General features: G+C 33.3%; 1 protein-coding gene across 5 annotated transcripts in view; it reads right to left on the bottom strand.

The window, feature by feature from the left end:
• Nucleotides 1-25,751, bottom strand: part of CNKSR2 (connector enhancer of kinase suppressor of Ras 2) — a 251,077-nt gene that overhangs the window by 151,594 nt on the left and 73,732 nt on the right. For all 5 annotated transcript variants that reach the window (XM_058535561.1, XM_058535562.1, XM_058535563.1 and 2 more), the window contains exon 5: nt 4,832-4,873. In XM_058535561.1, the coding sequence (XP_058391544.1) occupies nt 4,832-4,873 (42 nt within the window). The remainder of the gene's footprint in view (nt 1-4,831; nt 4,874-25,751) is intronic.

Raw genomic sequence — 25,751 nt, 5'->3', positions numbered from 1 at the left:
TTTCCTGGGTCTCTCCCATGTATACATGTTATTAAACTTTGATTTTTCTCCTGTTATTCTGTCTCATGTCAATTTAATTCTTAGACCAGCCAGAAGGACTTAGAGGATAGAGGAATTGTTTTCCTCCTCTACAAAGTCTACTACTTTCCAATTTTAAGCATAAACAACTCTCTCCAATTTTAAAGATAAGAAAGGTAAATAGAAAATCTAGCCTAAGGATTGTCCAAGTCCCACTTTTGACTATTTCACTATATGTACCATAAAATTACCCATTAAAAGCCACAAGGATTAAAAAAAAAAAAAAAAAAAGCCACAAGGATTATAAATATAATAGAATAAATATATACTTTTATAATTTTTCATTATAAAAGTAATGCAAACTAATTGAAGAAAATTGGGAAGATACTTGAAACAACAAAAAGAAATCAGCTATTATCTTACCAAACACAATAAAAATTAATATTAATATTAATATTCTGTGCTTATAATGCTTTTTTTTTTTTAAAGATTTTATTTATTTATTTATTTTCCCCCACAAAGCCCCAGTAGATAGTTGTATGTCATAGCTGCACATCCTTCTAGTTGCTGTATGTGGGACGCGGCCTCGGCATGGTCGGAGAATCGGTGCGTCGGTGCGCACCCAGGATCCGAACCCCGGGCCGCTGGCAGCAGAGAGCGCGCACTTAACCGCTAAGCCACGGGGCCGGCCCTTATAATGCTTTTAATCTGGTTTTTACTTAACATTACCATTTAGAATCTTTCCTTTAATACTGGCACATAAATATTTTAGGTATATTCATAAATACAATTTATTCATATATTATATAGTCACAAATATAATTTCAAATAGTAACCATGAATAGTAAATATTTCATCCTGTGAATGCATCATAATTTACTGAAGCATTACCCTATTATTTCCTATTTTTCATTATGTATAATGCTGCTATAAACAGTTTCTGTAGAAAATATTATTGGGTTTTAGAATTTATTTTTAGACAAGATTTCCAAGATAGTATAGGAATATGGACTCTGGAGTCAGACTGCCTGTTAAAATCCTGTCTTAAGTCCTTTACAACTGTGTCACTTCAGGAAAGTCACCTAACCTCTCTGTGTTTCAATGTCCTCATCTGTAAAATGGAGGCGATACTGATAATATGTATAATCATAAGGTTGTTATGAAGACCAAATAAGTTAGTTTATAAACAGCAGTCAAAATAGTGCGTGAGGTATCTTTTAAATACTACATAAATGTTAGTATTAATGCTTTTGAGCCTTGAAATTGCCTCAAACTTAAAAAGGTTTAATGAATGTACACGCCTAGCAGTAAGGTACGTCCATTCTAATTTCATCAGATTCTCATCAACATTTGGATACTTTTAGTGTGCGTTATTATGTGTGTGTGTGTTTATGAATTGATAGGTGAAAATTTGTATTGCGTTACTATTAGAAAGGAAATCCTTGTCTTCTGATGATAATTGCCACTGGAAAGTAACTGTAGTTTTTGTGATTTAATTTAGGGATGCAGAGCTTGTCTCTATAAAAAACATATAAATCCAATGATATTTGTTTGCATTATCTTTTTTATTTATCATTAATAACTCTCCTTTTAGCCCTCATATGGGCTAAAATGTGTAATATTTCATAAAAACAAAGCATCTCTTATTCATGAAACACAGGGTAAATATCATCCTAAATTGGCAGAGTTTCATGATTTATAATACTGAATTATACTAATATACAAACCAAACAATAAAATAAAAACAGGCTCTGTCCTCTAGACTATTTTAATTGAAATATTATTTATATTAATAACTAATTATTTATTCCTTATCATCCATTATAAACTCACTGTTTGTGTCTCCCCCAAATTCATATACTGAAACCTAACCCCCAATGTGATAGTATTTGGAAGTGGTGCCTTTGAGAGGTGTTTAGGTCACGAGAGTGGAGCCCTCTTGAACAGGATTAGCATCCTTATAATAGACCCAGAGAGCTCCCTTTGCCTCTTCCACCATGTGATCCTCTATAAACCAGGAAACAGGCCCTCACTAGACACCAAATCTGGGGCATCCTTATCTTGGACTGGCCAGCCTCCAGAACTGTGAGAAATGCTTGCTGTTTAAGCCACCCAGTCTATGGTATTTTTGTTATAGCAGCATGAATGGACTAAGATACCACCTCAACTGATTTTGTTGTTCACCTCCAGTCCTTTACTACCACAACTTTCCTATTCTGGAATTCAACTTTTGCTTCATTTATCTGGTAAACTTATTCAAACCGATTTTTCAAAAAGCTACTTTAATGATCTTGCTGATCTAAAATTATATTTTTGTTGTTTTTACACATGAATGATAATTTTATTAGATATAAACATTTTTGGTCATTACTTTTCTTCGAAGATTTATGAATTTTGTTCCATTGTCTTCTGGAAGTTATGGTTTCAGAGAAGACATCTGAATACAATCTAATTTTTGTTTCATTGAAGTCAAAACTTGTTATCTCTCTCTTCCCACTGGTTGAAAGAATGTAGAGTTGCTTCTTGACACAGAAATTGTAAAATGTTACCAGAAACTATCTTGAAATTGTTATCTTTCCCAAACATTTTCTGACTTTGTTGAGTAATCCAAATTTCCCAATTTCTATTCCTAAAGTATTCTATCATATCTTTAATTGTTTCCTGTTGCTTTCTTCCTCAGAAACAAACAATTAGTTAAAGGTGGGTTAACCATAATCTATCCTCTATAGCCATTATCTTCTTATGTTTTGTCTTTTAATTAATTTACTAAATATCTGAGTGTCATTAAAATTTATCTTGTGTCTCACTGTTTCAATTTTCTGCACTATCTCGTCTGTTTTTTACTGCTTTCAGCACAGTTTAATTTCTATTTCCGTGCCCTTAGTTTTACAGACTATTTTCTGAGTTCATTTTATGTTTAATTTATATTAATTAGTCTTACCTTCTTTATAGTACAGTATTCTATTTTAATACAGTGTTCTTTTGATTCTTATTGAGAACATTAAACAGATGTTCTTAATAAACTTACTTCATGGGAAAGGATTTTCTTCTACTATATGAGAAGATACTTCCTCTTTTTTTTCCCATTCTTTTTCTTTACTCATCCTTAAATAGAGATCTATTTCAGGAAAAGACACACCTCACAACTTTCCTGAGCTATCTCAGTTTACCCAGGTGATAAAGAGCACTTTGATGCTTGTATTGCCTGTGGAATTCCTACAATATAGCAGATTTTCATAAGTGATAAGTTCTCCTTCCTCTCGACAATTGCCTCTCCTATCCTCCAGACAACATAAAAATATAGGGATTGGGTCCGGGCTGAGACAGTTGATATTCTAGTGCATATCTCAAACTACTGTAATCTCTACTCAGTTGCATGAGTACACATATTCAAGTATCATAGAGACAAGGAGAACATTCAAATTAACTTACAATTTGATTCTAAACAAGTTCTATCAAAACTCAGGCTTTTCATTTTCTATTACGTATAAAAAAGAAAAAGAGGAAATAAAAAAACTTAAATACTGGAAAGAAGGTCATCAGATTATAAACAATCGTACTTGGAAGATATTAATATCTTCATTTAACACATTAAGAACAAAGTCTCTTACAAATATCAAATCATTATGTTGCACACCTGAAACTTATATAATGTTATATGTCAATTATATCTCAATAAAAATTGACAAAAATTAAATTGTTAAAATTTACCTAAAAGAAAAAAAGAACACAATGTCAAAAAAAAGTTAAATCACTTGACTAAGGTCACTGAGAAAGAAAATGGCAGAATTAGGATTCAGACATAGTTCTTTAGACTCCAAGTAATTTCTTCTACACTCCAAGAAATCTGGAAAGACACTTTTTTGAAAATTTTGGTTTCAAGAAAGTATTCTAGCATCATATACCAAGTGGTATAGTACACTATTTTTCTTTAAATAATTCTTATTGTGAGGAAAGTAATTCAAAAGTATACAACCTTCTAGTGAGGGCTGGACCATCTTTGCATAAAAAGGCCAGGAAAGGAAGTGGAATGATAACATGAAAATATAAGTGCTTTCTGAGCTCAACTGATTGGTTAATGCCATCCACTGTCTTAATCATCATCAGACAGGCTCTTTAAATTCTCACTAGCTGGAATGCATAACTGCCAAAGTAAATATTTTGCATTCATTTCTGAACTTCTTCAATGTTATTTATTCTGTCACTCATTTCTAATAGAGGGGAAAAGTTATTAGGACAGATGAGCATCAACCAAGAAATGAATCTACAAAGAAAAGCAGCGACTATTCATTAATGAGAAAGGAAATGCCTTTCTACAAAGGATAATGTACTCATACCTCATTTCTAGTAATAAAATAAAATATCTGCAAAGTCATTAATTGACTCAACAAATATTGCCCAATTAAAATTTGGAAGGTTGTTTGGTGACAACAGAATCAGAGCAAAGGCAGTTTGATTATTTTATAAAGTATTTCATCCAAATGATGAAAGAGGTGAATTACCCCTGTGATACAACCAAATACTTTTCTCCGATCTCTTTTTGTCACAAACACTGAAAGATTCTGATTTCAAATTCTCTTTTCTCTTATTCCAACCTTGTTACATACTACAATCTTAAAATATTGTATCATATTTTTCTATTAAGATACAATAGAATATTTATAACTAATACAACCTGTTAGTTTTAATTCTTTTGTACTTTTCCTATGAAATATATAGGACTCAATTTTTTATAGGCTGTAGCTTTTTATTTTATTACTAAAAGAAGAAATATTTTTCTAGTGAAGATGAAAATAAATCCAAGGACACTTACCACATGAAGAATTTTATTCTCTGTTTCATATACAGTACAATCCTGAAAAAAAAAAAAGAAACATATACATTAGTTTAAAAAAAAATTCCTTTTAAAATACTTTCTTAGGAATTGTACTACAATTTGAAAAACTTGACAATTTAAGCAAAAACAGCAAAAAGAATGGGAAAAAAATTTGGAATGCCATATAGCAAAATAGTCATTGTGGTTAGCTCTGATGGTCAGTTACAGGGATATTCTTATTTTTGCTTAACCGTATTTTCTAATTTTACTAATTTTAAACACACATAATAAAGGACAATATACATTGAATAGATATAAAAACAAACATTGGAAAAATTACTGTAACCATTTTCTATCTAAACTTTTACATGTGATAAATGCATTTTGTTGAAATATTTCCAACATTTCAAATACTAATTTATTATAGATTGGAACATTAAGAAAAACACTTAATATTTATTTCAATAGTCATATCAAAAATACTTCCCTATTTTTGACTACTGCAAGCTATTAACTATATATTATGCATTTAAAATTGATACATGCTGCTAATAAATACCAAGTTTATAGTTCTTGCCTAAATTTGAGTACCTGAAATTATAAAAAATTATTTTAAAAAATCACCATTGTCTTTTTACTTACAATTGCTAGACTTACAATAAGCAGTAATATAGCAAAACGATCTTTGCTTAGAAATTTTGTGTTGCTATGGCTGTTTCCTCAAAGAATTTATAAAATGGGCATAATATTAGTAGTACCTAATAAGAGTGTTGCTAAGATTAAATGAGAAAATGAGATAAATGGCTTAGCACAGTATCTGGCACACAATAAATGATAAACACATTTTAACTATGAATTGTTCTGCATCATTATTTAAAAATTTTAAACTAATTACTTTTACTTTAAAATATAAAGTTAATTATTATTTGGCTATCTAATTTTGAAAAAATATTCATATTCCACATTACTGCACATTTTAAGGAAGGATAATCCGTTTCATCTTTTCCCCTGAATTTTAACAAAAAAGAATCTTGTTCAACATGGTTTTTGATAATGCCGTTTTACCACAATAGCTTGTCAGAAAAACATATTCTTATCAGGGGCAAAATTCTTAAAGCTAAATTTAGGTCTGATTCATTTCACAAACTAATAGAAATACTTAAGGATTGGGCCTTGCCTTTCTGAAAGGCTCCTGTGCCAAAGGAGAAGTTTGTTACAAATATAGTCATATCTATGTCTATCTACTTACATAAAGTCAACTCTTAATGATTAAGTATGAGTTATGTGTACAGAGGAGCCAAGGTGTAGATAAAACATTTATATTTGGAAAGTGCATTTATACTTACATCTGAACTTGGAAGGGCCCAATTTTACAGGGTTAACTAAAAACACAATAACACTGGGAAGAAAGGATTTGGGAAAAGCTGGGAAGTTGCCCAGTTTCCCCATGCTGCCTCAACAGCTTACTTCAGCTGTAATAGATGCAAGTTTCATTATTTACCTACCTTCCCAGAATCAGAGAATAGAGTTAAATGTTCAAACTTCAAAAGGACTCTCCTCAAGGAAAAAAGTAAATATGATTTAAATGTATATCCTGCTAGTGATACAATACTCACACAGAGAGTAAATATTTCAAGTCTCTTTAAAATATACTTTATTAGCACATTCCTGGTGTGATATAACAAAAAGAACTGTTAAATAAAATCTTGTACTATTTTCAGTCATCATATTGTTTGTTGACAGCACTGTTGCTATTCTGTTATTGTTTCGTTAAAACTGCTGTGTGTGTTTTATAGGATGAAACATTTGAACCATTATGTGATACTATCATCCTATCATTCTTGGTGTCATTGATAAGTAATTTTAGCATGGGAGAAAGCAGATACATACATGAGAAGTTAAGTAAAAACCCTAGAGTCTCTTGATATATTATGTACGTATATGTATGTATGTTTTTCTTAGCTCTGCTTAAAAGCATAGAAACAATGATCAACCTAGTAATAAATGAACTCCTCACAGTTAGTAATCTTCAAATACCATTTCCTAGGCCTTCTTGGAAAATGGCTGATTATAGATCTGGAATAGGAAACGTACATGATGAGCTTGGATTATACTGTGACACAAGATAGAAAGAAGCTATTAAAGACTACAAGGATTGTGTCGGTAGGACTCAGAAGTCAACATGAAGAGATTCTCACTGGCAAGAGGGAGCAATTTAAGCATCTAAAAGGATAATAACTGCAATGGATGAAAACAGTAAATATTATTAAATATGTTTGATGCTAAATTATAAATATATTAAATATATCAAGTATATTTAGTAACAGTTCAATAATACTAAATATATTAAACTAATTGGACAATGTATAATAAATGTACGTTTCCTCTTGATTCAGCCAGTATTGATCAACTGTGCTAGGCAAACAAAGATGAATGAAACTTGGCCCCTGACTTAGAGAAGTGCATTTTAAGGAGATAGGCATTCACGCAAATAAGTTAAAATATGTAGAATTTGAAAGTCTTCACACAGTTTTAAGTTTCAATAACTTTAGAAGTATAAATGTCACAAAATTACACAAATCAACATGTGAAAGGTCAATTATTTACATTTTTTAAACATTAATATATTTCTTATTAAAATTCAACATGACCACTGTGTTGTGCTATACATTGCTCAAGTCAAATTTCAAGCTCTATAAAAACTCTCACCAGGGGCCAGCCCCGTGGCGTAGCGATTAAGTGCACGCGCTCCACTGCTGGTGGCCCGGGTTTGGATCCCGGGTGTGCACGAAGGCACCGCTTGTCAGGCCACGCTGTGGCAGCGTCCCATATAAAGTGGAGGAAGATAGGCACAGATGTTAGCCCAGGGCCAGTCTTCCTCAGCAAAAAGAGGAGAATTGGCATGGATGTTAGCTCAGGGCTGATCTTCCTCACAAAAAAAAAAAAAAAAAAAACAAACCTTTCACCAGCTGCTGCTCCTCAGTGACTAAAGGGATTACATTTGTAATTCTAGCCTTAAGATTATTCAGCGAATGAAGTACTGACGCATCCATGAGAATCTGACACTACCCCATAAGACAAAATCTAAGGGAGATATATCAGGCGACTGAAGTGGCCAAGTTTTTCCACTGGTCTAAAAAACTGTCACATACAAATAATAAAATTAAAACCTTACTATTTGAAATAAACAAAACTAAATGATTACAAAAGAAACTGAAGTAATTAAATTTTCAAATGATGTTTATGTAAGTTTGTAGCATATTTATACATGTGAAGTTAGTAAAGCATAAATCTGCACTAAGACTTTTGGGACACCCTCAATTATTGTAATAAAGGCAGGGTCATGGAGCTAGGGGAGCAGGGGAGGAAACAACTAACTCTGCCTTAAAAAAAAATCAGGAAAGGAGGCTTTTAATTGGGCCTTGGAAAAAGTAGGTCTTTAGGCAAAGAAGATAAAGGCATTACTGCAAAAACAATGAAACTACACCCAAACATAGTTAAGCTACTGCCATAATTTTCAGATTTTAGTTCTGTATATATGGACGAATCAGTTGGGGAGTGGGTTAAAATGCAGATTCCCAAGTTCATTCCCAGAAATACAGATTTGAGTAGATCTGGATTGGAGGCCCCCAGGATGATTTTGATAAAGATGGTATTTTGAGAAACACAATCTAGTTTATAGGATATCATGTAACAGAAGAATGCCAAATCAAATCAAACCAAAATGATCAAATATATAAAATCCATAAAGCAGTAAACTGATTTAAAAATAGTATCTACTGGCTAACTCAAAACAGTTCTCAGCTCTTCAGAGCTATGTGTTTTGGTTACACGTTCCCCCAATTTATTGATTGGCTTTGTCTTTTTCTCCTCCTAGCAAACTTATTTCTTTTCCTTAATAGCTTACTACTTCAAATAACTGCTTCTACTTGTTTGTATCTCTACCTTCTTTCAGCCAAATCGGCCTGTTCATTATTGAAAGCCAAAGGCTTTCACAAAAGGGGAGACACAGCATAATAAAAACAAAACAGAACTACACAAAAAGTGCATATTAACGTGCTACTTTATATTATGGAGAAGAATAGAAATTAAATCAATATGTTCTATTTAGTAGAGCTATAATTGTATAAAGTTCATTTTATTGTGCTAAATATTTAAATAGCCCTAGGTACTTTGGGGGATTCATCTTATTAGTAAGTTATTTTATTTCCATCAAAATGTGATTTTAAAATACTTGCTTCTCATGTGTGGGTTTTATTAACACTTAGGGCCAAATCTTTTCCCAAAAGATCATACCTCACGTTTTAAAAAGAAAATAGCACTGAATATGGAGAAATCTACATTTTATGAACCTATTCAATCTATGGAAAGGTACACCTCTGACGTTCTAGTTATTTGTAGGTTAGGATTAAATTTAGATTTTTAAAATTGGATTTAGAGCTATGCCACTATATACTCCCAGGAATTCTCCTCAGTAGCTCATGTTGTCTTATACTGTACATGCAAAATACCACTTGTATCTCTTCCTTATCCTTTTCCACATAATGCTTCTACAAACAATGTGATGCAGATTTAAATGCACCAAATTCCTAATAAGATAATATTCATAAAAATGAAGAGTGTTTTTTCAATTTTGATCACTTGTTTTCTTAGAAAAGTATGCACAGAATCAGCCTCCCACAGATGAGCTATGTGCCCAGCCAGGATCATAATCAGTTATCCTTTCTGTGAAACAATGATGCAATTCCAATACTAAGCAGAACACATAGAAAAATTTCTATTCTCTATGTTACCATTGATGCTCCATACCTCATCAACAAGTTTTAAGCACCTGGGGGTCATAATGCTCAGTACAAGTAGTATTTCTCATCAACTGTGTAGTATATATAGTCATAAGAACAATACATGCATTATTAATATTGAATACATAAAAGAGAGAGTGAAGAGAACTAGTGTATGTATCTAATGCCATATACAATTATATTTCATGGAAGTTTATAATTATAAATGCTATACATTTTCATCTTTTTTTTTTTTTTTTTGAGGAAGATCAGCCCTGAGCTAACATCCGATGCCAACCCTCCTCTTTTTTGCTGAGGAAGACTGGCCCTGGGCTAACATCTGTGCCCATCTTCCTCTACTTTATATGGGATGCCGCCACAGCATGGCTTAACAAGCGGTGCATCGGTGCGTGCCCAGGATCTGAACCGGCGAACCCCAAGCCGCTGCAGCACAGCGCGCACACTTAACCGCTTGAGCCACCGGGCTGGCCCCCATCTGTCTTTTTTTAGTGTATATTAAGTATATTTTTACAAATAATATAAAAAATATTGTTTTATTTACAAGCAATATTTAAATAATCCATCTATGCAAACCTTTGATAATGGTACCTTTACACCGAATACTTCACATATTCTATTACCAAGCTTCTAAACGTCTTCATATGCTTAAGTGATTAATTCACGTAATGAATTAGTGTTATACTCTTATTCATTCATTTGCTCATTTACTGACTCAAGTCACAATTCCATTTACCAAAAAGGTTTTTTTTGGCATATGCTAAATGCAATTCACTGTCAGGCACAATCGGGTGATCAAAGGTAAATTAAACTTGGTTGTTGGCCATCATTATTATTTAGTGGAGGAGAAAACATTCAAATAATAATACAAGGTAGACAAGATAAATGCTAACAGAAGATCACATAAAAAAGGATATACATTCTGACATAACACTGGAATGACATTCTGGAAGAGATATTTTAGCTGGTCTTAAAATAGCTTTCAAATCTGGAAATTGGGGTTTCACAGGGAAAGATCACTTCAGATTGTGCAAACACACTGAACAAAGGCACAATCAGGAGTAAGCAGACCAATGTGGCTAGAGTATAAGATATGTGGAGTGAATGTAGTGGAAAAGAATGCCTAGAAAATAATACGGGTCATATTGTGGAAGGCTACCAATGCTAGGCTGGAGAAATTTTTTTGGTTTTAAAAGAAATAACATTTTTATTTTTCTATAACAATCTATTTTGAAGCCTCATCCCACCAGGGTAGCAAAAACTTAGTCAATTGACAATTTCTTGTTACTTTCCTTTGGGAGAGGTTGAAGTCAGGGTAGCTTACCTAATGCCATGGTTGATGTTAAACAGCAATGTGAATGGTGAGTGTGTGTTTCAGGGAATCTCTGCAAAGCTGTGTATCTTCCTAGACATACCAAGTAGACATTTCATCTCTAGGGAGGATGAAGGAGTGCACACTTTACTCTGATACAAGGAAGTGCTCACAGATGTTTGAGCATGAGAGGTGTGTGATCGAATGTATGTTTTACGAAAACAATGAGGAAGAAGTTATGGATTTGGAAGGGAGAAAAACTGGAGGCAGGGAGATCAGTTGGAACACTTTCAATAGAAAATGTGATATGTAACCAGGGCTTGAAATGAGGTTATGATGGTAGAAGGGGAGATGAGGAGAGGTGGATGACATACATGTAGCCAAGAATGAGAGAACTGGTTGACAGAATCATTAGATACAGAGAATAATGAAGAAGGGAAAGTTAAACATTACTCCAGGGGTTCGAGCCTAAGCAAATAGATGAATGACACAGTAGAGATGGTAGGAGGAAAGAATTGGTGGAGAATAATATAATATTTTGGGTATGTGAAACTAGAAGTGGCTGAGAGACAGGACATATAATACAAAGCTGTCCAGCAAGCAGCTGAAAAAGCTGAATCAGATCTAAAATAGCGCCAGGTCTGGGAGATATTTACACTGAAGTGATAGTTAAAGGTGCAAGAGAAAAACAACAACAACGAATTCATCAAAAAAGATTATGTAGGGGCTGGCCGGGTGCCGTAGTGGTTAAGTTCATGCGCTCTGCTTCGGCAGCCCGGGGTTCACTGGTTCGGATCCTGGGCATGGACCTACACACCACTCATCAAGCCATGCTGTGGTGGCATCCCTTATACAAAATAGGGAAGACTGGCACAGATGTTAGCTCAGGGACAATCTTCCTCAAGCAAAAAGAGGAAGATTGGCAATGGATGTTAGCTCATGGCCAATCTTCCTCACCAAAAAAAAAAAAAAAAAAAAGATTATGTACAGTGAGAAGATACCCGAGGACAGAAGCTCAGACAATGCTTATGTTTAGGAGCCAGATGGAGGAAGAGTTAGTTGCTCAGCCGAGAGTAAATGGAAAAAGTGGTGTTACTGAAACATATCTAATAAAACTTATATCAATAACAGTTATAATAATATGTTCTATGTCCATGCTACCTAATTCAATAGTCATTAGACACATGTGGCTATTGAACACTTAAAACATGGCTAGTGCAAATGAGGAACTGAATTTGTAATTTTACTTAATTTAAATTTACATTTCAATTGCCACATGCAGCTAGTGATAACCATATTAGCAGCACAAGTCTAGAGAAATATAGTATAGTCCATCCAACAGTTACAAAACAGAAAGGCATTTAACAAGAATTTCAAACAAATAACAGTAAAGGCAATATCTGGGAAGAAAACATGAAGGGATTTAGATCCCAGTTATTAACCAGATGCTTCACTTTTTTTTTTCCCCTTCAGCAAAGAGCAGATTCCAGACTATGGTGACATCTACAGTAGCAGCACAGTATAATGAAACCAATTCTCTCTGTAGGATAATATATGGAAAAGAGCCATGAAAAGGAACTCAAAAGTACCCATTGCATACCTTTGTGAGCATAGAGAAAGCAGTGCCAGGGATAAAAGATTTGCAATGGATAGAAGATAAAAGTCCAAACTAAATTTAGATTCATCAAAGACTGAAAGCTGACTGAGTATCCTGACAGCAAAGAATGCCCATTGTGAATAGATAGGCACAGGCATTCCTGTTGATGTGTTATCAAAATGCCATTGTTTAACTCTAATTTCAGATATTTAATGTCCTTGGTAAACAAGGCAGAGGTATAATCACCCAACAAGTACCTCCTTGGCAACTCCTTCACCATTTGACTAGCTCAATGACCACAAGCTTGTTAGTGTTCCTGCAGTTGTTTCAGCATTGAGAAGAGAAAGGTTCATGAAGGATGGCATCTACAAATTTAAAAATGATCAATTTTTAAAAGAACTGGCTAAGACTTTCATTAGGTTAAATAAGGTCATGAGTTGTAACATAAAAACAGCAATAAACAAAGAAGAGGGGAGAATGTGGGTGGGCATGACCGTAGTGGCTGTCTAGTCTTTCTGTCGGTGAACATAGCCATATTCTTCTATACCTTGCATCGTGTTCCTCTTCAAAATTCTGCTCCAGTTTTCTCCCCAAGGAGGTCATCTAAAAAGAAGCCCCATTTGGCGCTAATCACTCTATAGTCTTTCACTTGACAATGAAAAACTAATATTCCAATAGTTGAATGGGTGTGGAAACTAATCTTTTAGCATATAGAGACTTGGGGGTGCAGGCAGAAGTGAGGCTGATTGTTTTTTCAGTATCCACATGGCTCTCTAACAGATCCAAAACCACTGAGGCTTTGCAAGACTGAAGTGTCCAAAAGGATAAAAACTAAAAACGTCAAATCAAGGTACCAATGACCAGAAAACTCATTAGAGTAAGACTGTGACCCTTGTAACTTTAATAGTTTAGTGTTGACAACCTGAAGAGGCAATGAGCTAATTCCCATTATGAACTAAGTTTGTTTATTCTGTATATCTTCAGTCAAGACCTAAATGGTTTGAATGGCCTATCAGATAACTACTAACTGTACATATTTTATGTTTATCTATTTGTTAGTCTTAGTCTCTCCCATTAGATTGTCAATATTTTCAAAGAAGGAACCCTATGTTCAACTGCACTGTCTCTTTAATTTCTCAAGGCGTTCTGTAAATATAATCTGCAAACTCTATAAACATAATCTGAATTTATCAGTTATGATTATTTTATTGCATTGATTCTCTATTTTTACATTCCATAATAAACATTTTACATTGGTTTTATAGATTAGGTATAAAAATGGAACTTTTAAAGCCATATTTCTTAAAGCAAAATTTCTAATGGCCAAACAAACCAGTACAGTACATTTAGTTTCTTCACACTCTTACTTTGTACAAAAATAGACTGAGTTTCACAGTTTTGAAATCATTTTAAACATTAGTTTGGTTTTAAACTTTAATCTGCATGATCTCAGCAGATCTTTTCAACAAAAATAATTAGGCCTTTCTCTGCATGAAGATTCATATTATATAAAATATATCAAGAATTTTATATTCATACAATGAAGCTAACATTTCTTTGTAATAAAGAGCCTCTTTAGCTTCCAGATGTTCAAGTTACTTATTATAATGACCATCTAACATATCACAAGGGAAAGAAAATCTATAGGGTCTAAGTGATGGGAGACAGTTTTTCCCTTGTGACAAATTCAACTCAAGAGTTCAAGCAAAGATAAATACCACGTCCCATTACAAATAAAATATAAATTAAACATTAATTCTTCAATTCAAGATCATCCACTTGGCTGGCAGAAAATAAGTGGAAGTTATGTTATCTTTGAAACAAAGTCCAAGTATTAATTTAAAAAATTTCTTAGCCCATATATCTTTCTCCTTTTTATCTATATAGATTGCATTTTCTTGGACAAAATGTAACCATTTCTTTTCAGTAAATGTGTGCAACATTTGAAAAAATGCCATTTATACCCAAGCACTCAATAAATATTTTTAGATCACTGATGATAAGATATTTAAATCCTAATAAATACTAAATTGCCCAAGTAATAGTACCAGCTTAAATCTAGGCTTAATTTGGTACACCTTCAAAAGAGATATTACACAGAATCAGTATCCATTTAGGGTTTCCTAGTAGTAACATTGAGTGATTATAAGGCAGAATTTGATGCTCTGAAAAAATTCAGGGAGTCTTCCCCATCCCACCAAACCTACCACCTATATTCCAGTAGATTATACTTAACATATCAAGAGACACACACATGCATACAAACACACCATTGAGGGGAGAGAAGAAATTCTTCAAACTCAACCTTTATCAAGCTGTTCTTTTGATATTTAAAATTTTTCCACATAATTTAATTTTATTGTCTTTCCTTACATTCAAATAAACAACATTGTTGTCCTTAAAATTCTAGTATAATGCTATAGTGAAATTCTTTGCAGATTCATTGCTTTGGCAGATTTGTATTATGATTTCTAAATATATAGTTCCTTTTTTTAAGGGAAAAGTAAACTTCCTTGAGCCATTGAAGTCAGCCATGGATATGTGACCAATGAAATGTGAGAAGTGCTATGTTTCATCTCCATGCAGAAACTTTAAGAACGAGTACATAGTTCACCATGCTCTCTTTCCCCACTGACATGATGACCAGCAGTGTTCAAGAAGAGGCTACTCTGGGCTTTGAAGTAAGAGGATGTGGAGTAGAGCTATAGCAACCCAGCATGGACATGGAGCATGAGCACTGGACATGAGTATTATTAAAAACCACTAATATTTTCAGGTTGTTTGTTATTGCAGCATAATCTAGCTTACGTTGACTGATACAATCCTCCACCAAATACAAGGGGGAAAAAATAGAACACACATGCAAATAAAGACCTAACCAATGCAGAGCTGAATGCAATAACTATTCCATGAATTTTACATGCTGTACCTCTTCATTTCAGGAAATATGAGTGCTATTTTTCAGAGGTACTGTGTCACTCCACACACATTGTAATTCACAAGCAACCTCACATTACATTCTGCTACTTTCATGCAAATCTAGTCTTTTACCATCTTGTATTTACAGATAATTTTTGCCTCACTTTATAAGTCTGATTCATGCTCACTTGTCCTAATTACTTAATTCTGACCAATTCTTCAACCTGCCATTGTCGACTACAATTTCAATCCATTATTTCACTTATGTTAGGGCCTAATTTCATCTGAATTACCTATCTGATGTTGGTGGTCATTCTGACCCAACCCAAGAGGCCTGGGTTATTAAAAACTACTTCAGTCATTTCTAAATGCCTTAGAAAATCAGTGCATATAACTAAAAGCTCTGTATTTTCTTTGGTTTGCTGCTTTCACCTTATGTTGGTATGAAAATCTATGTCATAAATTTTTATAATGATTTGACGATGTAATCCATGTAAGGCATAGTATGATTCATAATAATGCTAAAAATACTATTATTATTCCTTCTTGTTTTACTAACTCTATTTTCTGCCCGTCTGTTGACACCACATTAGTTTCTACCACTGGTTCTCCCCTTATTACAAATGCACAATGATCATTTTCATTAGTAACTTATATTTGATGTTTCAAAGAACAAGTCTAATCCTTTTGGATATGCATTTATGGCACAAATGGACTATGAACAACTGATAACTAGTTGTAAGTTCAAAACTTTAACTAGGCTCCTTTATAAAAATGTGGGCTCCGGGCTGATATCACCTATAAATAGTTTAACCTCCTTATCCACAGTTCTCAATCATTCGGCCTGTGGAGAAGTCTGGGGAATCTGCATTTTTAACAAGCTTCCCCAGGTGAATCATGGTCCAGGGACCACCTCCTTTTGGGAAACACTGTTCTTGATCAAATATATTTTCTTCCCACCTCACATTCATCTCATACTAAACCAGTAAAGTGTGAGTACAGCACAGTGGTTATCAACTTTGGCTCCATATTAGAATGAACTGACGCATCATTTTAAAAATACTGACGTCAAGCCCCATCACAGAGAGTCTAATTTAATAGGTCTTGGACGGGGCTCAGATATCAGTGTTTTCAAAAAGCTCTTTCCTTGATTCTAAGGTGAAGCCAAACTTGAGGAGCAATGAGCATAAAGTATTACAAACTATGTCAAAGCACCTGGATCTAAGTCATGGCCATGTCATTTATTAATTATGTCACTTTCCTTCTCTGAAATTCCATTTACTCACTTACAAAATTGAGATAATGACATCTGGTCTACTTACTTTACCTGATTATTGTGAGGAACAAATCTGATAATATGTTGTAAAAGCACTTTGCCACCCTCAAAATAGTAATGATATTACTGCCTGCCTATTAAACTTTATATAGCCCTTTGTTTCCTGCTAACAATTTTTAAATGTCATAAGGAATAAGGTTTATCCAGATGATATGGTTTGAGGGAGGGGTTATAAAGGTGAAAGAAGGAGCCCAGGACAAAATACATTTCAATTCTAAAAGGCAGTTCAGAATCCTCGTGAGAGACAGGGCAGGGGAACATTTGTCTAGATAGTTTAAATGAGAAGAACAGGAAGCCTAGTGAGATACCTAGTGGGGGGAGAAGGGCTGTGGAAAACAGTGAGACATTAAAAAGGAAATTAATAGTTATGGTATTAATAACTGCTGAATAGCACTAGGGTAGACATTTCAAAAGGCATTAAAAAACTTTGGGGATAGCACTTAGGAGCAAAATACATAAGAAAATATTTATAGAACCAGAACCAATAAAGGTACCTAATGGAACTTTTTGATTTTTCCTTCTTAAATATTTTTATAACTCCCACTCTGGCATTGCATAGTCTAATAACATTATATTCTATATTCCTGTATGTCCTAGATTTCCAAATTTGATATTAGATCAAAATTGGAATTTTTAAGCTACAAAAGCATTCTAAATGATACTCAGAAATGCACACATGGCTTTATTTTGGGAAAGTGAGAAGCAGATTAGACAGTAATGGGAAGCTTTTCTAGCTCCAAAACCAACCTTCTCCTTTGAGCCTCTGGTCCTCTCCACAGTAATTCTTTTCCCCTCCTCTCTTCAATTCACCAGTTCATTATCTGTTTCATGGAGGAGACTGGTGCTGTCACCACTGTTTCCCCCCAACTCATCTCCCTGGAGTTGCAAGGATTAATAGGAGAAGGAATAGGAAGAAGTAGCCTTAAAGTTTAAAGGAATAATTTTGTATTTGTAATAATCATAATATACCTGGATTTCATCAACTTTGAAAAATCAATATTTTCTGTTTAGTAAGGTATTCATCAGCATCACAGTGAGTTACAGCCGCTTAATTTAAAATCCTATAACCATTTTTTTGGTGAAATTTTAAGGGGAAAATGAATCCTTTCATTCTTTCAGTAAACATTTATTTGCCAGACACTGGAAACACCAAGGTACATGAGGCAGTCACTGGATTTCACCAAGTCTCCTACAGCAAATCTTTTCTTAAATAGATTGGTATTACTTTTGGCTTGATTCTTTAAAAAGAATAATCACAGTATATTACAAATGGTAGCATCTCAGGGACTCTCTTCTGAAGTTTATTTTATCACCTACAAGGATTAAGAATCACCTAACTCATCTTTCTACATCTGTTTCCATATATACAATATAGCAATAACAGTAAAAGTTCTATCTGTTCAGGGTCTTTGTGAGAAAATTTTAAAAGCCTCTTGAAAGGTGAACTGCATAATAAGACAGTATGACAAAAATACAGTAATTCAGAGAGTAGGAAGACAATGAAACAAGACATAAACAAGCAATAAAACTTTAAGCAAAGGATGTGGTACAATTGTAAAGATGAGCATGTACATACTGTATAACCCAGCAATTACCCTCCTATATATATACTTAAATGTAAATATATATCCAAATGTTCATGGTCAGGAGAATGGACAAACATTGGAGTATATACACACAATGGAGTACTATACGAAGTGAAAGTGAATGAACTACAGTGATTGAACAAAACACAAATGAATTCAGAAATACAATATCAAGTGAAAAAAGTAATACGTAGAGTGATACTATTTTTACAAAGCTCAAAGATAAGCATAATTAAATTAGAGGTTTAGAAAACTATATAAAAACGATTTTAAGAAAAAAGAAAAGAAATAATAAACACCCTAAGAGGCAGAGTGATGAGATGGTGGAGGAGCACAAAACTAAAACAATATTGGTAATGTTCTAGTTATTAAATTAGATGGCAGATTCATGAATATTTGATTATTATGCTTCATAACATATAAAGGACATGCATTCTTTTGTACATATAAAATATTACATAAATTTTTAAATGTAATACACTGACAAAACCAGATGTCTGAGAAATAGTATCCTGCCATTTGTTATCTAAAACAATTTGATTAGTATAGTACACCACACATCTACTTCTTCTGTTATTACTGGTGGTGATACTACCTACATCTTTAAAAGCGTTTTTGCAAAATGCTCAGATAACATGCAATATAGTCTAGGCTTGTAAAAAAATAAACCTACGAAAACAATCTGTTTCAGTATTCATTTTCATATAATATACAGTAAGTTTTTAAGTTTTTGTTTACAAGTCAGGCCAGTGTCAGAAAGCTAGAAGAATAATAAATAATTACGTTCCAATGTTCTTCTTTTTTTTTTTTTGTGAGGAAGATCAGCCCTGAGCTAACATCCATGCTAATCCTCCTCTTTTTTTTTCGCTGAGGAAGACCGGCTCTGAGCTAACATCTATTGCCAATTCTCCTCCTTTTTTTTTCCCCAAAGCCCCAGTAGATAGCTGTACGTCATAGTTGCACATCCTGCTAGTTGCTGTATGTGGGACGCGGCCTCATGGCCGGACAAGCGGTGCATCAGTGCACGCCTGGGATCCGAACCCAGGCCGCCAGTAGCGGAGCGCGCGCACTTAACCACTAAGCCACGGGACCGGCCCCGTTCCAGCGTTCTAAATAGTACTTTCCTAAAGTCTTAGAATGCAGTAATTTCAACACTCTTATTTACCTTTTCATTCTCAGCCTTTAGAAAACTTGCAGCTACCAAAAATAATTTTATTTTTTTATATCAAGAATGAGGATTTCTCTGTGTATTTATATTTATTCTGACTATATTGCTATATTCTAGGCCTTTGAAGAGATACAGGTAAACATATATGACAATCTCAGCTTTGCAAATTCTATATAGTTTTTGTTTTCTATTTGTCTACAGAAAAAAAGTCCTCTAGTTATCTGAGTACTATGCCTAATAGTTCTATATCTAATTTCTGATTCACTATATTAGGATTATATAGAAAAGTTTAAAAAGATATTGGTTTTGCTTCTTCATGATCAACTAAAACAGCTGAAGAAAATTTAAGGATTAAGTATAATTACACTGAACTAAATATCTTGTTTGTTTAAGTATAAAGTAAAAAAACAGAATCACCTTTTGTATTAACTTCAACTGGGATGCTAAGTAAAATAATTCACATTGTTTAAAAATTATATATAAAGCTTGTCCTGGTTTTTGGTCTAAAATGCCACAGTTTCAATCCCAAGAGCCCCACTCCAATTTTCAGGTCACCTAGAATGCCTGATTCAGAAAGGCTTAAAACACTAACCCTGAGAATACTGCAAATATAGTATTTAAAGTTGTATTTGAGATGAATGAGAGACTATCCTGGTTGGGTTTTTATATGTTTTAATACTTACTACACGAATCATATATACCCTGCTTACCCCAGTAGAATTTATATGCCCACTTTAGAAATTCACAAGTATTTAACTACTACTTGAATCTTAATATCCCTTTCACAACACACTTTCTGTATAACTGACTATTATACACTGGCCTTTTACCTTTAAACATTCTGAATTTTCCACTTTCAACTCTAGGTTACTTGAATATGTGAATAGGGATGGCAAATTCACAGGTGATCAAAATCAATTTCTGTATTACATTTGAACATGGATATTTCAAAATATTCTCCAGAATATGGAGCACAGTAATCAACTTGCATTAAAATCTAAAGAACATCCTAAATTAAAACAGAATTCTTTTTAAAAAAATCACTCATCCTAGAAATAGGTCTTTCTTGTCTACCACTCAACACCAAAAGTAAGCAGAGCATCACTCTTAAATTTTCTGTACAGCAAAATCTATCTCAGTTTAGAGTTTCCAAAGGCTCTTTTGCTATATCAGGTAACTAAAATTGCCATCTATTAAGCTCCCACTAAATGCCAGATTATGGGCTAGATCAATCTACAATATTCACAGCAACCTTCCCATAATCCAACAAGGTAGTGATCTACTTTTACAGATAAAGACAAAGAGTATCAGAGATATGAAGTAATTTGTCCAAGTTTATACAGTTTGTCAAAAAGCAGAGCCAAGATGATGAACTCAGATCTCCCTTATGTCAAAGCCCACTACACTATTTTGCCATAAAATGTACGAGTAAATGATATAAAATGTCAACCAAGAAGGTACTATTCATACAGATGAAATATAATAAAGTAAAATATAATAGCTATTGTCAATAAACTTATAGGCCAAATTTCCTTTCATAAATCCTTTAAAAATCACTTCTAGGCTATTTATTTTCACAAAATTCTGCAATCTTCTTTTTTTTAATTTTTATTTTTACAAATATGTGCTCTAAGAATTTAAAGGACAAATACCAATTCAATAAGTCCTAGAAAAAAGCTTGGGTATTTTCTTATTTTATCTTGGGTATTTACCTTGAATAAATAGCAACCTGATTAAGATAAAATAGGTTAGATTAAATTCAAGCAGGAATACATTTTAAAAATGGCTATATACTCAATATGCTCATTTATATTTTTACTTAAAAATGCATACTTAGAGAATAGTTCATAAATTGTTTACTTTTATTGATTTGTATCTAAAATGGTGTAAAGGTAACAAAAGTGATTAGAAAGTACACACACATAATTGAGAAAAAGTTGCCCATCAAAAATAAACACTTCCAATATTGATCTTTAAAGAATATTTTTCCAATTTTCTTGAATAAAGATTTAAAAACAAACAAAATACATCCGACTGGTAAATATGGAACAAAATCAAACAAATGAAGCCAGAAAGTCAGAATAACAACTTAAGTAAAGACACTGATTGTCGGAAAGACCAAAGCAGTAGCACAGCTGTGTCTGGTGCTCAGGTTGGGATGACTGTAAATATTCTTCATTACAGTTTTCTGTATTTTTTTAAATTACTGAGTGTTATTATTTTATAAAATTTTTTAAAGGACAAAAGATTCCATTTGAAACATGCAGTAAAATAAAAAAAAATATGGCCTAATACTAAATGAAAAAGACTATATTCAAAATATATGTGCATGTACCTGAAAACAGGCTGAAATAAAATAGGCAAAATAAATATAATAGGGATTTTCTTTGGGTAAAAAGATTACAAGCAATGTCTTTTTTTCTTTTTATTACTCCAAATTTTTCTATAAAGCAAATTATATTACTTTTTTTTTTGCTGAGGAAGACTGGCCCTGGGCTAACATCCATGCCCATCCTCCTCCACTCTATATGGGATGCCTCCACAGCATGGCTTACCAAGCAGTGCGGAGGTGTGCGCCCGGGATCCAAACTGGCGAGCCCCGGGCCGCTGCAGCGGAGCGCGCGCACTTAACCGCTTGCGCCACCAGGCTGGCCCCATTATATTACTTTTATAATTTAAAAAATGTGGAAAATAATTAGAGGAGTATAGAATGTGCTACATACAAACCTTTATACTGATGGCATACAACATCAATGGAATGAATACAAGCAAGGACCATAAAAACTCTCTTTCAACATCTAAATGAACTTTCAGTTCCTGGTGATGATTCTCTCAGTTAAGATTTTTTGAACAGTAAATGCTATTTCTTCAAATTTTAGAGAGAGGGGAAGGAAAGCGTTGACTATGCAGCAGGTAAAAATTACATACTTAAAATAAGATGTTTTAAGAAAAGTCTCTAGAATTTCTTTTTTCTTTGCATTTCTTTTCTTCTCAAAAGTTATTTTACAACAACCTTATATGAAAGATTACTGATCTTGTCTTTTTTTCCAACTTTCAGCTGGGAATGGTAAGGGAAAGTAATGTTTTGCACACTATTCAGAAAACCAATGATATCCAAGGACATGGAAAAATGGATCTAAATAGGTTGAAAAATGAGCAAGCCGATGAGAAAACATCAAGACATTTTAATACATAGGATTTAGAGGGGATCATTTCAGGTAAAAGTATATCACCAGAACTTGAATTTTAAAAGAAAGTTTTTACTCTGTATTTAACATTTCAAAATCTGATTTAAAATGTTTCACTACATGTTGAAATTTTTCTCTCAGCATGTAATTCAGATTTCACTGTATATAAAGCTGAAGAAATTTAACACCAAATGGAAAAAAAAATCTGTGTACATTTATTATTTAAAACAAAGTTGTTATTCTAATTCCTTTTATCAAATCTCTTTATTTCTTATCCATTTTATAAATAATATTACTTTCCTTCTGTTTTTCACTTCATATGTGAACCATTTTTAATACATCTAATTTGATTCTCACAATAATAGATAGAATCATTTCTGTTTATAGATGGCACGGCAATTACATGGTGTACCAAGGTGAAATGGTCATGAAGAAACAGGGCTAAGCCTCAAATCTCCCAGTACTCACTATCCCCATCCTCTGTCCATTGCCCCAAGTATTCTAAGTTCCACCAAAGCTTCACCCTGCAAATTGATACTTTTGTGCCCATTTCTTAACTAGTGACAATCTAATTGGTCGTTTTTTTGTTTGAAGTGGAAAACAGAAAAATGGTACAGTGGAATAATTTTGGGTTAAGCTGATACCCATTAGGGCAGGCATCATGGCAATTATTTCAATGCTGACAAGAAGTGCGTGGGTACCTGTCTCATTTTTCTGATTTCAGTTCCTGACAGTGCTCTAAATGAAGCTTCAGTTCTTTGTCAGAATTCTTTCCATTTAACATTTTAATACTAGTTTCCACTTTATCTCAAATGCGTTATTATAATCAATCTTACATGGGGAGGAAAGTGTTGGGGGGAATCTCTTTAAAAGACTTCAAATATAACTATCTAAACCCATCACAACTGGAAAAAACAGATATAGTAGATTAAGTAAATTCCTCCAAAAAGAGCTTGTTAAAATAAATTTACATTATCTTTCTCCTCTAATGTTAGCATTACTTTAAATATAAGTAGCCAATATCAAGAAGCACTTTCCACTTACTTCATAGTACCACCCCTTTGTGTTAAGAAGGGAAAAAAAGCTATTTGTGACAGTTTATTTTTAGATATTGTTCATCTCATCTTGCTGCAAAGGGAATAAAAATAATTAAAGTTGAGTAAAAATAATTTGAAGTACAGCATATTTCAAAGCATAACTATCATAACTGTTCAGATGAGATTTCTTGAAAGCCTGGTAATAAATGCATGCCCTAGATATTTTTTTTTAAAATCTACACTTTGCTTATTCAAATTGGCCTCTTTTACTGGCAGCTTAAGTTTAATTCCTGTCTTCAGATACTGCATACAATTCCAAGTGAATGCAGTGATTAGTGTGTATATAATGGTTGAATGAGTCCATTAGATGGACACTGACTGTAAACTATGTAATTTACTTTAAAATATAGTAAGTTTTCGTCTATGTTGTATTCTTTCATCAAAGTAGTATTTCTTCAATGTACACAGCACTCATTTTTCGTTTTTCTGATAACTCAAATTCATTTTAGAAAATTTTGAAAATACAGAAAAGTAGAATCTAAATAAAATATAATCACTGATAGTTTCATTTTCAAGAAACGGATACTTCACCATTTTACTTCACTATTTTATCTATCATCTTCATTCCTATTGCTACGACAGGTAGCAACGGACCACAGAGCCCAGAAAAACTTGTTACCAAAGATATGACATCACGTAACAGTAGAAAAATAATAGATTACTTAAGAGAGAGTTTACAAACACTAATATATCATGCCTATAACTAGGTTTCCTCTAAAAGATCTGTGTTTTTACCATTATATATTTGCATAGTGTTTCAGAAGTTTAATTCATTTTCATTCTAGCATTAGAAAGTTGTTATGAGGATCAATACTCTTATTTGAACTAATGAATAAGCTGAGATGTAGTGATGGGTATCTCTGGATATTTCTGGGGGTTCTTTACATGAATAGCAGAGACAGGACTGTAGCTTTTACATAGGAGATGAAATAAAAATGAATAACAATTCAAGCATTTAATTCCAAATTTTTCTTGGAAGAGTACAAACAAGCATGTGCTAACCACAGGAGATAACTGGGGCTCAGGTCAATTTATTTTAACAAGAATGTAATGAGCACCCACTATATATGAAAATGAGCAAGACATTGTTCCTGTCTTCAAGGATTTCATAACCTAATGGAAATCAGATAATTATTATTCACAGCTGAATATAACTGTCATAGATGAGATGTGAAATGCTATGTAAATTTAAGGGATTTCTACCTCTGTCCACACAACAAAAAATTATAGCTAATAAGTCAACAAAGGGGACAAAACGGAATCATAAAAAATAATTAATAAAAAAACATATAGAAAAAAAGAGAAAAAAGAATAAAGAACACATGGGAAACACAACAACAGCAAGGTGGTATATTTAATTTAATCCCAACCATATCAATAATCACACTAAATGTAAATGGTCAAAATAGGGGGAAGGTACAAACAGTTGTGGGAAATAGTAAGTTATATGAATGAGGTGGCATTTCCTAGAGGCCTTAAAGGATGGGATATGATTTTAACCGACAGAGATAAAAAGATATGGGGCATGTTCTGAGGAGGCTTCACAACATAAAAAGATGAAGCTGCAAGATCTATTTTACCAATAGTAAGTCATCCACATGAACTAGAGTACAATTAAGATACATGGGAGTACTGGAAGATAAAACTGAAATTTTGTCAGAACCATACTTGGAGCCCCTTGAATTCCAAAGAAAGGAGTTTGTAATCAATTTTGAAATTGGTGGAAAATTGCTAAAAGTGAAAAAATTGGAGTGGGGCTTTGGGATGACTAGTCTGCAAGTGATTGATTCTATATTTATAAGTATATTAAATCAGGATGTCATGAAGATGTATTTTTTTAAGAGAAAATTTCATCTCATATTTCCTTTAAGGTACAACAGAAAAGACTTAGTTAAAGTAGACAAATTAAGATATC

The sequence above is a fragment of the Diceros bicornis genome, chromosome X (assembly GCF_020826845.1).
Source record: "Diceros bicornis minor isolate mBicDic1 chromosome X, mDicBic1.mat.cur, whole genome shotgun sequence".
Taxonomy (NCBI): Eukaryota; Metazoa; Chordata; class Mammalia; order Perissodactyla; family Rhinocerotidae; genus Diceros; species Diceros bicornis.
Note: the sequence above shows the minus strand (reverse complement) of the source record. Positions and strands in the feature narration are given on the sequence as shown.